This window comes from Bubalus kerabau, chromosome 4 (assembly GCF_029407905.1).
Source record: "Bubalus kerabau isolate K-KA32 ecotype Philippines breed swamp buffalo chromosome 4, PCC_UOA_SB_1v2, whole genome shotgun sequence".
Lineage (NCBI taxonomy): Eukaryota > Metazoa > Chordata > Mammalia > Artiodactyla > Bovidae > Bubalus > Bubalus kerabau.
The window spans coordinates 144,166,945-144,180,521 of NC_073627.1; the positions used below are offsets into that span (position 1 = coordinate 144,166,945).

At 41.2% G+C, this 13,577-nt stretch overlaps 1 protein-coding gene across 17 annotated transcripts in view; it reads right to left on the reverse strand.

The window, feature by feature from the left end:
* FRMD3 (FERM domain containing 3) overlaps positions 1-6,084 on the reverse strand; it is a 396,931-nt gene extending 390,847 nt beyond the window's left edge. For 4 of the 17 annotated variants that reach the window (XM_055578898.1, XM_055578896.1, XM_055578887.1 and 1 more), the window contains exons 1-2: positions 5,726-5,862; positions 957-1,068 (exon numbers count right to left, since the gene is read on the reverse strand). Coding sequence is in view for 2 of the 17 variants with exons in the window: in XM_055578893.1 (XP_055434868.1) it covers positions 4,993-5,007 (15 nt within the window). In the remaining 15 variants the exon portion in view is untranslated. Of the gene's footprint in view, positions 1-956; positions 1,069-4,992; positions 5,108-5,264; positions 5,470-5,725; positions 5,863-5,914 lie in introns of those variants that run through there. The other 13 variants (XM_055578895.1, XM_055578885.1, XM_055578902.1 and 10 more) reach the window with 9 other exon arrangements.
* Between the last annotated feature and the right edge of the window lie 7,493 nt (positions 6,085-13,577).

Sequence of the window (13,577 nt, forward strand, 5' to 3'; positions counted from 1 at the left end):
CAAAGGTATACAACTGGCCAATTAGCACATGAAAAAATGCCCAACATCACTAATCATTAGGCAAATGTAAATCAAAATCACAACTGTATAGCATTTCACACTCACTAGGATGCTTATCGGAGAAGGCAATGGCACCCCACTCCAGTACTCTTGCCTGGAGAATCCCATGGATGGAGGAGCCTGGTGGGCTGCAGTCCATGGGGTCGCTAAGAGTCGGACACGACTGATCGACTTCACTTTCATTTTTCACTTTCATGCATTGGAGAAGGAAATGGCAACCCACTCCAGTGTTCTTGCCTGGAGAATCCCAAGGACGGTGGAGCCAGGTGGGCTGCCGTCTATGGGGTCGCACAGAGTCGGACACGACTGAAGCGACTTAGCAGCAGCAGCAGGATGCTTATAATCAGACAGACAGATAACACGAAGTATTGACAAGGATGTAAAGTAAATGAAACTCGCATACACTGTTAATGGGAATGTGAAATGATACAGCCACTTTGGGATACAGTTTGGCAGATTAAACACAGAGTTACCAAATGATGAAAGAGATTAATGGTTACAAAGGGGAAAGCAGGGGAGACAGATAAATTAGGAGTTTGGGATTAACATATACACACTACTACATATAAAATAGACAAACAAGGACCTACTGTATAAGCACAGGGAACCATACTCAATATCTTAACCTATAATGGAAAAGAATCTGAAAAAGAATATATATAACTGAATATATAACTGAATCACTTTGCTTTACCCTTGAAACTAACACAACATTGTAAATCAACTATAATTCAATAAAAAAATTTTTTTAAAAGAAAACTTCCAATCTTAAATTTAGCTAAAGTGATATCACAGAGTTTCTCTTAAAATCACCTAATTAGGGAACTTGTTGTATTTGGATATTGCTATAAACAGTAGTATTTTCATTTTAAAATTTTAAGATAGAAAAATGTTACCTCCTTTTACACTGGAACATCCCCAATATCACCAACTTCCACATATAACAGTGTGCTCTGATTACAATCTCGGATGAGGGACAAAGCTCTCTCTACAGTGGACTCCCTTAACCTAAACAAAGGAAACCATAATGAAAGTTACTCACATGTCCTTGATTATAAGCTTAATGTGAATTAAGTAGTAGAATGAAATATTGGTGAGATGCTATATTTTCATTTCAATTCCCCAGAATTGGTAGTATTTGGAAAGGTTCTGAACATTAATTTCAGTAACAGTGAGTCAGTTCTCAAACTTAAGTTCCTTTTGTGACTTAGAATTAAGATCAAGTGCAATTAGTGACACAACTGAGCTACTTCACTTTCACTTTTCACTTTCACGCATTGGAGAAGAAAATGGCAACCCACTCCAGTGTTCTTGTGTGGAGAATCCCAGGGACGGGGGAGCCTTGTGGGCTGCCGTCTATGGGGTCGCACAGAGTCCGACACGGCTGAAGCGACTTAGCAGCAGCAATTAGTGAAGGAGCTGAGGAAACTTCTCAAACAGACCCAGAAATCAATCTCTAATAACAGGAGAATCTGCAATTGAGGTAGGAAAGCCCGTAGTCATTTTGTCCACAGAAGTTTTGAATGTGGAATATATCTCACTCATAAGAAAGCAACGTGTTTTTAAAATTGAAATTACTCCAGTAAATATTAAGTCCTTTTCAGGTAATATTAGAATTCTTCCTGACCCTTGACTTATTTCCAGAACCAACAGTAATTAACAGCAATTATTTTCATCTGAAATAATCCTGTGACATTCAAATTTCCTCTATTTTTGAGAATTCATTTCAATGAAATTATTCTATTTTTACTGCCTTTTCTGCACACAAACTTTTACCTGTAAAAATTTACTTTGCTCAGATTATTCTCCTCAAAAAAAAAAAAAATGATGGCTAAAGTCCACTTCGGAAAACTTCAGCCCTAAGAACTTAATCACCCTACTCACACCTGATTCTCCTAAACACAAAACCAGCTAGGTTCCATCCCTGTCACCAGAGGGAGTAGTAGAGCAATGCTAGCAGCAATCTTAAAATGCAAAAGCTTGTTTTCCCCAATTTTCCCACAGTACTGGACATATTTCTGCTATATTTTGGCCAGAAGGAAAGCACATTTTTATCATTTTCCTCAAGGAATAACTTAAATTGTGTCACTGAATCCACTGGACATGCTGTGGCCACCCTACCAGATTTCCTTTGACCAGAGCTCACAAAGAACTCCAATTTCATTGTTGGTGGGAATGTTAACATTTGTGCAGCCACTATGGACTGCAAGGAGATCCAACCAGTCCATCCTAAAGGAAATCAGTCCTGACTATTCAGTGGAAGGACTGATGCTGAAGCTGAAACTCCAATACTTTGGCCACCTGAAGCGAAGAGCTGACTCATTTGAAAAGACCCTGATGCTGGGAAAGATTGAAGGCAGGAGGAGAAGGGGACGACAGAGGATGAGATGGCTGGATGGCATTACTGACTCAATGGACATGAGTTTGAGTAAATTCCGGGAGTTGGCGATGGACAAGAGTGCCTGGCGTGCTGCAGTCCATGGGGTCGCAAAGAGTCAGACACAACTGAACAACTGAACTGAACTAAGGAAAACAGCAGGAAGGCTACTCAAAAAAATTAAAAATAGGTCTACCATACAATCCAGCAATTTCACTTCTGGGTATTTATCCAAAGAAATGAAAACATTAATTCAAAAAGACTTATGCACCTCCATGCTTACTGAAGCATTTTTTACAACAGCCAAGATATGGAAGCAACCTGAATGTCCCTCAGTAGATAAAGATACATAAAGATGTGGTGCATACATACAATGGAATATTATTCAGCCTTTTATGACCACATGGGTGACTTTGAGGGCTCCTTGCTAAGTGAAATAAGACAGAGAAAAACTAGTATCATATGATTTAACTTTTATGTGAAATCTGAAAAACAAAATAAACAAATGTAACAAAACAGAATCAAACTTATAGAGAATAAACTGGTGGTTGCCAGAGGGAAGAAAGGCGGGTGAAATAAGCCAAAAGGACCAAGAGGTACTTTCAGTATAAAAACAAGTCGCAGGGATGTAATATTTCAGCCCAAAATATAGTCAACAATATTGCAATTACTCTGCATGGGGACAAATGTTGACTGATTATGGTGACCACTTCGCAATGTATAAAAATACTGAATCACTACGGTGTACATCTGAGACTAATATGTTTTACTTCAATAAAACAAAAAACAACTCCAATTTAAACTGTGCCCTGCAGTGTGAAACCTGGAATGCAGGGAACTCAGAGGGGCTCAGACAGAGGCTGTTTACCGGTGCTCACAGAAGCATTTCAATATCTTAGTAGTAATATTAGTACAGCCCTATAGTCGGAAACCAGCCAGGTGTATGTCCTGAATATGTGCTCAAAGACAAGTCCAAAAGGAAACACCTTATCATTGGATGACTTGGAAAAGGAAAGAGAGACTTCTAGAGACTTCCATTTTATGCTCTACACAAGTCCATACCACTTAAATTTTTTACAGTGAACATATTTCACTTTGGGAAAATTTTTTTAATCAAGCAAAAACAGCAAAGATTTGCTGCTCTCCCTGAGCTTCTAGAAGAGCATTAGGATCCCAGTAAATTACTAACTTGACATTGTTGTATAAAACAGATCCAACACAGCGATTTCTCCATACAGTGGTACTGTTAACATATAAACAAAAGGAAGGAAAGTTTGGGGCCTGCAGTTGGCTCAGATAGTAAAGAATCTGCCTGCAATGCGGGAATCCAAGTTCAATCCCTGGGTTGGGAAGATCCCCTGGAGAAGGGAATGGCTACCCACTCCAGTATTCTTGCCTGGAGAATTCTATGGACAGAGGAGCCTGGCAGGCTACAGTCCCAGCTGGACATGACTGAGAGACCACACACACACACACACACACACCCCACCCGCCCACCGCCACACACATACCCACCCAATCCCAGTAACTTCAAGTAGCAAAGTCTTTAAAAAGACACTTGAAAATTCTCATCCTGGCACCTCTTCCTCCCTTCCCCTCTGACAGAGGGAAGAAGAAAGCTGATGGAGAGAGTCCCCAAAGTTGGGTGACACTTGGAGTATTCCTTGGTCTCCCTGGAATGCCTGAATGGCTGGAGACAACAGGGCAGCTGGTCCCTTGATCAGCAGCATCACCTGAAAGCCTTCTATGAATGGAAATTCTCAGACCCCACACCAGCCAGATCAGTAAATCTGGGATAGGGGGCCCAACAATCTGTATTTTGACATGCCCTCCAGGAGAATCTGACGCAGAAAAGTCAGAATAAGTCTCTGCCTTAGGGTATCTGTTTTCCCCTAAGGCGGGGGGGGGGGGGGGGAGGGGGGAGGGGACGGGGAGGGGGGTGGTGGCGGGGCATTGCTGGAGGTCACTTGAACAGAGGAGCTTCCTGTGGAAGGCATGGGACTCTTTACAAGAGGAAATGGGCTTCCTCCTTGAATCCTTGGGGGAAAGAGTATATTCAGACTGCTGTTTGTGTGTGTATTCCATAATATGTATAATAGAGGGGACTTTGAAGCTTCTCATGTTATTACTATTTGTTCAGTCACTTAGCTGTGTCCAACTCTTTGCGACTGCACGGACTGCATCACACCAGGCCTCCCTGTCCATCACCAACTCCCGGAGTTTACTCAACCTCATGTCCATTGAGTCGGTGATGCCATCCAACCATCTCACCGTCTCCTCCCACCTTCAATCTTTCCCAGCATCAGGGTCCTTTCAAATGAGTCAGCTCTTAGCATCAGGTGACCAAAGTATTTGAGTTTCAGCTTCAACATCAGTCCTACCAATGAATATTCAGGACTGGTTTCCTTCAGGAAATCATTCCTTACTATAATGGAAAATATAGATTTGTTTTCTAACCAGAGAAAAACATGGACAGAGAAGGGCAAGTTGAGAGGGAAAGTTAGATCCGAGATGACTTAAGACACAACTTTCCTTTCTGAAGAAACACATCCTACCTGCACAGGGTTCATCCAGGTCTGTAATTCTCCCACAGATCTCTGCCTCTTGGGTGTGACCGCCTCCGGCCTCCGTGGTTTCAGCTGACACTTCAGTGCTGATAAGATCAGCCAGCTGAGAGCAAGAGGGAGGGGGTTGAGCTCTTGATACAGATACCTCAAGGCATCACCTTGAGGGAAGGTGAGAGATGAGATAACAGAAATACCCTAGTGCTGTTCTTCCTAACACTAACCAACAGGGATGGGATACAGGAAAGAGGCTAGAAAGTAACCATTTCTCAAAACCAGTGTCTTGGTAGATTTCAAGCGAGTTTCACTTTGCTTTCAGAATTATGCCATAACTCTTCCAATTTCTCTCAAAAGGCAACAGAAGGGATGGCCAGTGGTTCTCCCAGAACACAAGCTTAGGACTCTGCTGTTTATTGGCTGTGTAACTTCAGGAAATTACTTAACCTTTCTATATGTCAGTTTTCTGGTCTGTGAAATAATGCGATACAAGTACAAGTAAGATCCCTGGCAGGTAGCATTAGCTGTTACCATTATATCAGAACTTCTATTATTGAACTGAATTAAATAAATGAAGACTTCATAGACACTGAAAGATAAGGGCTTCCTGGGAACAAGAATAAAGCATTTGGATTCTTGTGTTTATCCAAGGTTTCTTAAACTAGAACCACAATAAAATCCCTGGAAAGGTTTACTTTTTCATTTGGAGGACGGGCAGCACTCTTACCCACAGATAAAGAAGGGATGCGAATGAATCAGAAATCCACAAGGCAGCCAGTGGTCAGACTCACTCTATACAAAATGGAGACATCGCCCAGCCAGGAGGAGCGGGGTGGTTCCTTGAATACAGCAACACAAGCAGCCCAGGAGGAAGGCCTGAGTTCCCAGAGAACCCAACAAGAGGCAGAGGTCTTACCGAACCAGGTGTTTCCCCAGCTTGCAGCAAGGCAGATGCTGAGACGCCAAGGTCTGCAGCAGAGAAAGGGTTTATTATTCCAAGGCAGCCAAGCAACAGACAGGAGACCAAATCTCAAATCCACTTCCCAGAAGGCCAGGGGCTCAGGATACTTACAGGATAAACCTGAGTCCTAGTGAGCATTGGGGAAAGGTGATTGGAAATAAGAAAAAGGTGAGATAATCATGGCAAGAGCCACTAAGCTGCAAGCTTCCTCACCTGACACATGTTCAGAAAACGATGTGTTAGCACATTCTGAGGGTTGAGTTTTGGGCCCTATGACATCACAAGTACACCCAAGCACATGCCCAGTTGCTGCATCGTGGATCCCAACCAGTCTTAACCAGCTCAAGCTCAAATTGAACACAGCTGACTCCAAGTTCGTGAATAACAACTTGGGCAAACACCTTATTATTTAGGCCAGGTGACAGTGGGAGGACATACAAGTTTTTGCAAAACAATTAAAGCGAGCTTAGTCAGGGAAGGCAGATTACAGTACTTATTTATTAAGCAAGATATAGTTTAATAAATCTAACTGATGATACCCTTGCTTTCAGACATGGTCTTTAAAAAAAATACTAAATAAAACAGTGAAAGTGAAAGTCGCTCAGTTGTATCCAACTCTTCATGACCCTATGGACTATACAGTCCATGGAATTCTCTAGGCCAGAATACTGAAGTGGATAGCCAGTCCCTTCTCCAGGGATCTTCCCAACCCGGGGATCAAACCCAGGTCTCCCGTATTGCAGGCAGATTCTTTACCCGCTGAGCCACCAAGGTTCAGTACAACACACATACATAACACAGTTACAACTGTATATATAACTGGGATCCTTTAAGTTGGGATCCTTTAAAGCTGGGTATGGCTATGTGTCTAAGTTTTGACATTTTGATATAAGCAGGAGTGAGTTGACACTCTTCTCTCTTCTTCCTCTCTGTGGCCTGGAATGTAGACATGATGGTTGGAGCTCTGAGCAGCCATCTTCAGCCATGAGGTGACCATGAGTCTGGAAGCCTGTGCTAACAGAGATAGACAAGAGCTGAGTTCTCTACAGTTCTGTGAAACTGCCATCTAGACTTGAACTGTCTACTTCTAGATTTCTTTCATATGAGAGAAAAATAAATTTTCAATTTAGTTAATCCTCTTTTATTTATTTATTTTTTTTGCTTTTCTTATTCATGCAGACAAATATAATCCCAAATGGTACAGAAATTTGACACATAAGTTATCCCGTAAGATTCTTTAGGCTTGTGAATGTACAATGTAATTAGGGAAATTAGATATTTGATGCTGGTTCCTGAAGAAAGGAATAGTGAGTATCCCAAATGGCAAATGAGAGATAAAGAAGGAACTTTCATAATAATAGAAGAATAATTTCATTTTTTGAAAAATAAAAATGCCCAGGTATTGCTTTTTTTCTCCAGAGTTCCAGATATATTTCAATGAGCACTGATGTTTAGAAACAACTGGACTATATGATGATCTTTTACTTTTATCTAGTTTGTTTCACTTTTTCTATTTCATATTCAGTGTTCCCATTTAATTTAGTTTATGTTTTCCAATTTCTCCATCTCTTCTTTTTTTAATGATGTTTCTCAAGCCTTTATCAAGTGTAGTAGGAAAGTTTTTGTATACATATATATAAATAATATGTATAATATATATGCATTTTAGAAAACTTATGAATTTTTGCCTAACTAAAAAATTTATGACATTCTGATTCTACTTGTTTGACTTACCATGAATCAGATCAGATCAGATCAGTCACTCAGTCGTGTCTGACTCTTTGCGACCCCATGAATCGCAGCACACCAGGCCCTCCTGTCCATCACCAACTCCCGGAATTCACTCAGACTCATGTCCATCAAGTCAGTGATGCCATCTAGCCATCTCATCCTCTGTCATCCCCTTCTCCTCTTGCCCCCAATCCCTCCCAGCATCAGAGTCTTTTCAAATGAGTCAACTCTTCGCATGAGGTAGCCAAAGTACTGGAGTTTCAGCTTTAGCATCATTCCTTCCAAAGAAATCTCAGGGCTGATCTCCTTTAGAATGGACTGGTTGGATCTCCTTGCAGTCCAAGGGACTCTCAAGAGTCTTCTCTAACACCACAGTTCAAAAGCATCAATTCTTCGGCGCTCAGCCTTCTTCACAGTCCAACTCCATATATGACCACAGGAAAAACCATAGCCTTGACTAGACGAACCTTTGTTGGCAAAGTAATGTCTCTGCTTTTGAATATGCTATCTAGGTTGGTCATAACTTTCCTTCTAAGGAGTAAGCGTCTTTTAATTTCATGGCTGCAGTCACCATCTGCAGTGATTTAGGAGCCCAGAAAAATAAAGTCTGACACTGTTTCAACTGTTTTCCCATCTATTTCCCATGAAGTGATGGGACCGGATGCCATGATCTTCATTTTCTGAATGTTGAGCTTTAAGCCAACTTTTTCACTCTCCACTTTCACCTTCATCAAGAGGCTTTTTAGTTCCTCTTCACTTTCTGCCATAAGGGTGGTGTCCTGAGGTTATTGATATTTCTCCCAGCAATCTTGATTTCAGCTGGTGTTTCTTCCAGTCCAGCATTTCTCATGATGTACTCTTGCATATAAGTTAAATAAACAGGATGACAATATACAGCCCTGACGTACTCCTTTTCCTATTTGGAACCAGTCTGTTGTTCCATGTCCATATTTTTAGTATGAATAGCATGCTAGATTTCTAATTAAAAAATAGATATGCAACAAGCAATAAAGGTTTACTGTATAGCACAGGGAACTATAGATATTATAATATCTTGTAATAACTTATAATGGAAAATCATTTCAAAAATAATATATGTGTATATGTATATACAACTGAATCACCTTCTGTGCACCTGAAACACTTTAAGTCAACTATACTTAAATAAAATATATACATTAAAAAATCAAATAAAAATAAAAGAACAATTTCAATAAGAAGAGTTTTTTTAAATCTTAAATTTGTATGCAGTTAATACCATAGTTCCAAATTATATAAGCAAAAACTAACAGAATACTGGGAAAGAAAAACAAATTCACGATCAAATTGGGAGATATTAACAATCTTTCTTAGCTGATAGATAGAACAAGCAAACAAATGAAAAATTGGTAATAATGCTGAAGGTTTAAACAATGCAACTCCCTCCTGGGTATGTACCGAAGGAATGAGTTTTTACGTCCACCAAAAGTGTAAGAATATTCACAGCAGCTTTATTTATAATAGCCAAAAAACTGGAAGCAAACTATATGGTTATCAATAGCACAATGGATGAATAAATTGTGTTATGTTAATCAACGGAATATGGCCCAGCAATAAAAAGAAATGGATGGCCAATACAGTTCATTCATCAATGACATAGATGTGATTTTGAATAAAAGAAATCATTTACAGAGTCTATATTCTAGTACTGTTCAGATACTGTTCTAGCATACATCCATATACATGGAGCTCAAAGATGGATGAAAGTGATCTACGATGATACAGGTAAGAAGGGCATTTAACCCTTGAAGGTCATGAGCTGGGAGGAGAGCAGAGGGAGCTTCCTGGGATGCTGGAATATTCCATATCTCCATCGGGGATGTGAATACATGGATATATGTATGTGTAAAATTTTGTCACATTTATTGTATATAAATTATACTTCAATAAATGAATTGAACAGGCATTATTTTGGAGTTTAATGCCAATTACTTATTTCACATCTTCCCAGGTATCTGACGGGCTTCCCTAGTGGCTCAGCAGTAAAGAATCCGCCTACAATGCAGACGTTTAACTTTCTCTATGCCTTGACATGAAAAGGCTTGACTATTCTGCTCTAGGTAACAAGAAGCCAGGTAGGCTGTTTGGGTGGAGAGTGAGTATATTGGGATCAGTGGTGGAGAACTCTGGCACTGGAATGAGGAAGGATTTTGCTGAGGGAGTGTGGTGTCAACTTAACTGGGTCACAAGGTGCCCACAGAGCTGCATAAACACATTTCTGGGTGTGTCTGTGAGGGAAAACATGTGAATCAGTGGACTCAGTAAAGCAGATGGCCTTCCTCAAAGTGGGTAGTCATCATTCAACCCACTGAGAATCCAAATAGAACAGAAAGGCAAAATTCTTGAATTCTGAGAATTGAATTCTCTCCCTCTCTTTCTCTGACTGAATGGGCTGAGATAACCGTCTTCTCCTGCTACTACCTGATGTTAAGGGATGTGTTAAGAAAGAGGCTTATTAAAACTACTATTAAATTGTTTTTAATGGGGGCTTTGGGCTTCCCCAGTGGCTCAGTGGTGAAGAATCTGTCTGCCAATTGGGGAGACTTAGGTTCGATCCCTGGGTCAGGAAGATCTGCCGAAGAAGAAAATGGCAACTCACTCCAGTATTCTTGCCTGGGAAATTCCAGGGACAGAGGAGCCTGGTGGGTTACAGTCCATGGAGTCGCAAAAAAGAGTTGGACATGACTTAGTGAATAAACAATACAAAAATAGAGGCTTCCCTGGTGGCTCAGACACTAAAGATTTCACCTGCAATGCGGGAGACCTGGGTTTGATCCCTGGGTTGGGACGATCCCCTGGAGGAGAGCAGGGCAACCCACTCCAGTATTCTTGTCTGAATAATTCCCGTGGACAGAGGATACTGATGGGCTACAGTTTATGAGGTCCCAAAGAGTCAGGCACGACTGAGCAACTAAGCACAGCACACACTGATGGTTCAGTGGTAAAGAAACCACCTGCCAGTGCAGGGACATGGGTTTGATCCCTGGTCCAGGAAGATTCTACATGCTGTGGAACAATGAAGTCCATGCACCATAACTACTGAGCCTGTGATCTAAAGCCCGGAAGCCAAAACTACTGAAGCCCGCAAGCCCTAGAGTCTGTGCTCTGCAACAAGAGAAACCAAGGCAATGAGAAGCCCGCGCAACGCAACTAGAGAGTAAGCCCTGCTTGCCGCAACTACAGAAAAATAAAGGCCCTCGCAGCAACAAAGACCCAGCACAGCCAAAAGCAAAAATAAATAATTCTTAAATATATATATGTATATAAAATTGTCTGTAATGCAGGAATAGAGGGTGTCATTTACTTCTTTTTCAGCATTTCTCAGTGTCCCCTGTGTAAGGAAAACCTCTCTCAGGCTGCAGCGACAGGATGGGCCGTGATCTTTTTTTTTTTTTTTTAATTTTTTTATTTTATTTTTAAACTTTACAAAATTGTATTAGTTTTCCCAAATATCAAAATGAATCTGCCACAGGTATACTTGTGTTCCCCATGCTGAACCCTCCTCCCTCCTCCCTCCCTATACCATCCCTCTGGGTCATCCCAGTGCACCAGCCCCAAGCATCCAGTATCGTGCATCGAACCTGGACTGGAAACTCGTTTCATACATGGTATTTTACATGTTTCAATGCCATTCTCCCAAATCTTCCCACCCTCTCCCTCTCCCACAGAGTCCATAAGACTGTTCTATACATCAGTGTCTCTTTTGCTGTCTCGTACACAGGGTTATTGCTACCATCTTTCTAAATTCCATATATATGCATTAGTATACTCTATTGGTGTTTTTCTTTCTGGCTTACTTCACTCTGTATAATAGGCTCCAGTTTCATCCACCTCATTAGAACTGATTCAAATGTATTCTTTTTAATGGCTGAGTAATACTCCATTGTGTATATGTACCACCACTTTCTTATCCATTCATCTGCTGATGGACATCTAGGTTGCTTCCATGTCCTGGTTATTATAAACAGTGCTGCGATGAACATTGGGGTACACGTGTCTCTTTCCCTTCTGGTTTCCTCAGTGTGTATGCCCAGCAGTGGGATTGCTGGATCATAAGGCAGTTCTATTTCCAGTTTTTTAAGGAATCTCCACACTGTTCTCCATAGTGGCTGTACTAGTTTGCATTCCCACCAACAGTGTAGGAGGGTTCCCTTTTCTCCACACCCTCTCCAGCATTTATTACTTGTAGACTTTTGGATCCCAGCCATTCTGACTGGTAGGGCCTTGATCTTTTGAGAAACTGGTTTGGTTTCACCATATGATGAATGTTCATTTCCCCCACCTTGTCCCGGCTGCTAAGGAGCTTGCAGTACAACAGCAAGAGAGGTCCTCTGCAATGTACCTGTGCACTCATCCTACTCCTGGCTTCACCTTCTCTTCGTTCTGACTCCCTTTACTCCACTTTCTCAACTATTTCATTTTGTGTTCTTATACATGTCCTTGGAAGCTGCCACAACTCCTATTTCAGGATATAGGTGGGGCATAAATAAATAAGGGAGGACATGGACAAGTCCACTAAGATGGAGAAAGAGTGCAAGAAAGGCTTGAATAGACGTTACCCCAAAGATGATATACAATAGCCAGCAGGCATATAAAAGGATGATTAACTTCACTAACTGTACAGAAAATGCAAATCAAAACTGCAATGATATTTCACCTCATGCTGATTAGGATGGCAGATAGACAGGCAGGAAGAAGAGAAAAGGAGGGAGAAAAAAAGAAAAAGAAATGTCGGCAAAGATGAGAAGAAAAATGAACATATTACACTATTGGTGAGATTGATAGATGGTGCAATTGCTATGGAAAACATTATGGAGGTTCCTCAAAAAGTTAAAACTAGAACTACCATGTGACACAGCAATTTTACTTCTGGGTATATATCCAAAAGAACTGAAAGCTGGGTTCTGAAGAGATATTTGCAGACCCACATTCACAGCAACACTATTCACTATTGCCAAGAGGTAGAAGCAACCCAAATGTCCATCAACAAATGAATAAACAAAATGCGGTATATAGATACAGTAGTCGCTCAGTCGTGTCTGACTCTTTGCGACCCCATGAATCACAGCACGCCAGGCCTCCCTGTCCATCACCAGCTCCCGGAGTTCACTCAGACTCACGTCCATCGAGTCAGTGATGCCATCCAGCCATCTCATCCTCTGTCGTCCCCTTCTCCTCTTGCCCCCAACCCCTCCCAGCATCAGAGTCTTTTCCAATGAGTCAACTCTTCGCATGAGGTGGCCAAAGTATTGGAGTTTCAGCTTCAGCATCATTCCTTCCAAAGAACACCCAGGGCTGGTCTTTAGAATGGACTGGTTGGATCTCCTTGCAGTCCAAGGGACTCTCAAGAGTCTTCTCCAACACCACAGTTCAAAAGCATCAATTCTTCAGCACTCAGTCAGAACATTATGCAATCCTAAAAAATAGAGTTTTGATGCATGCTACAACATGGAAGAACCTTGAGGACATTATGCTAAGTAAACTACACATGCCACAAAAGTCAAATACAGTATGGCTTCACTTAAATGAGGCATCTGAAGTAGTTAAATTCATAGAGACAGAAAGTTGAATGATGGCTCCTGGGGGAGCAGTGAAAGTGAAGTGAAAGTGTTAGTCACTCAGTGGTGTCCGACTCTTTGTGACCTCCTGGACTGTAGCCAGGCAGGCTCCCCTGTCCATGCAATGAGTGGTGAGTTGTTGTTTAATGGGTATAGAATTTCAGTTTTACAAGATGAAAAGTTCTTGAGATTGGTTGCACAACAACAAAGGGTTATGATGGTAAATTTTATTTTATGTGTATTTTACCACATTTTTAAAATGTAAAGGCAAGAAAGAGAAGCTTTTTCTC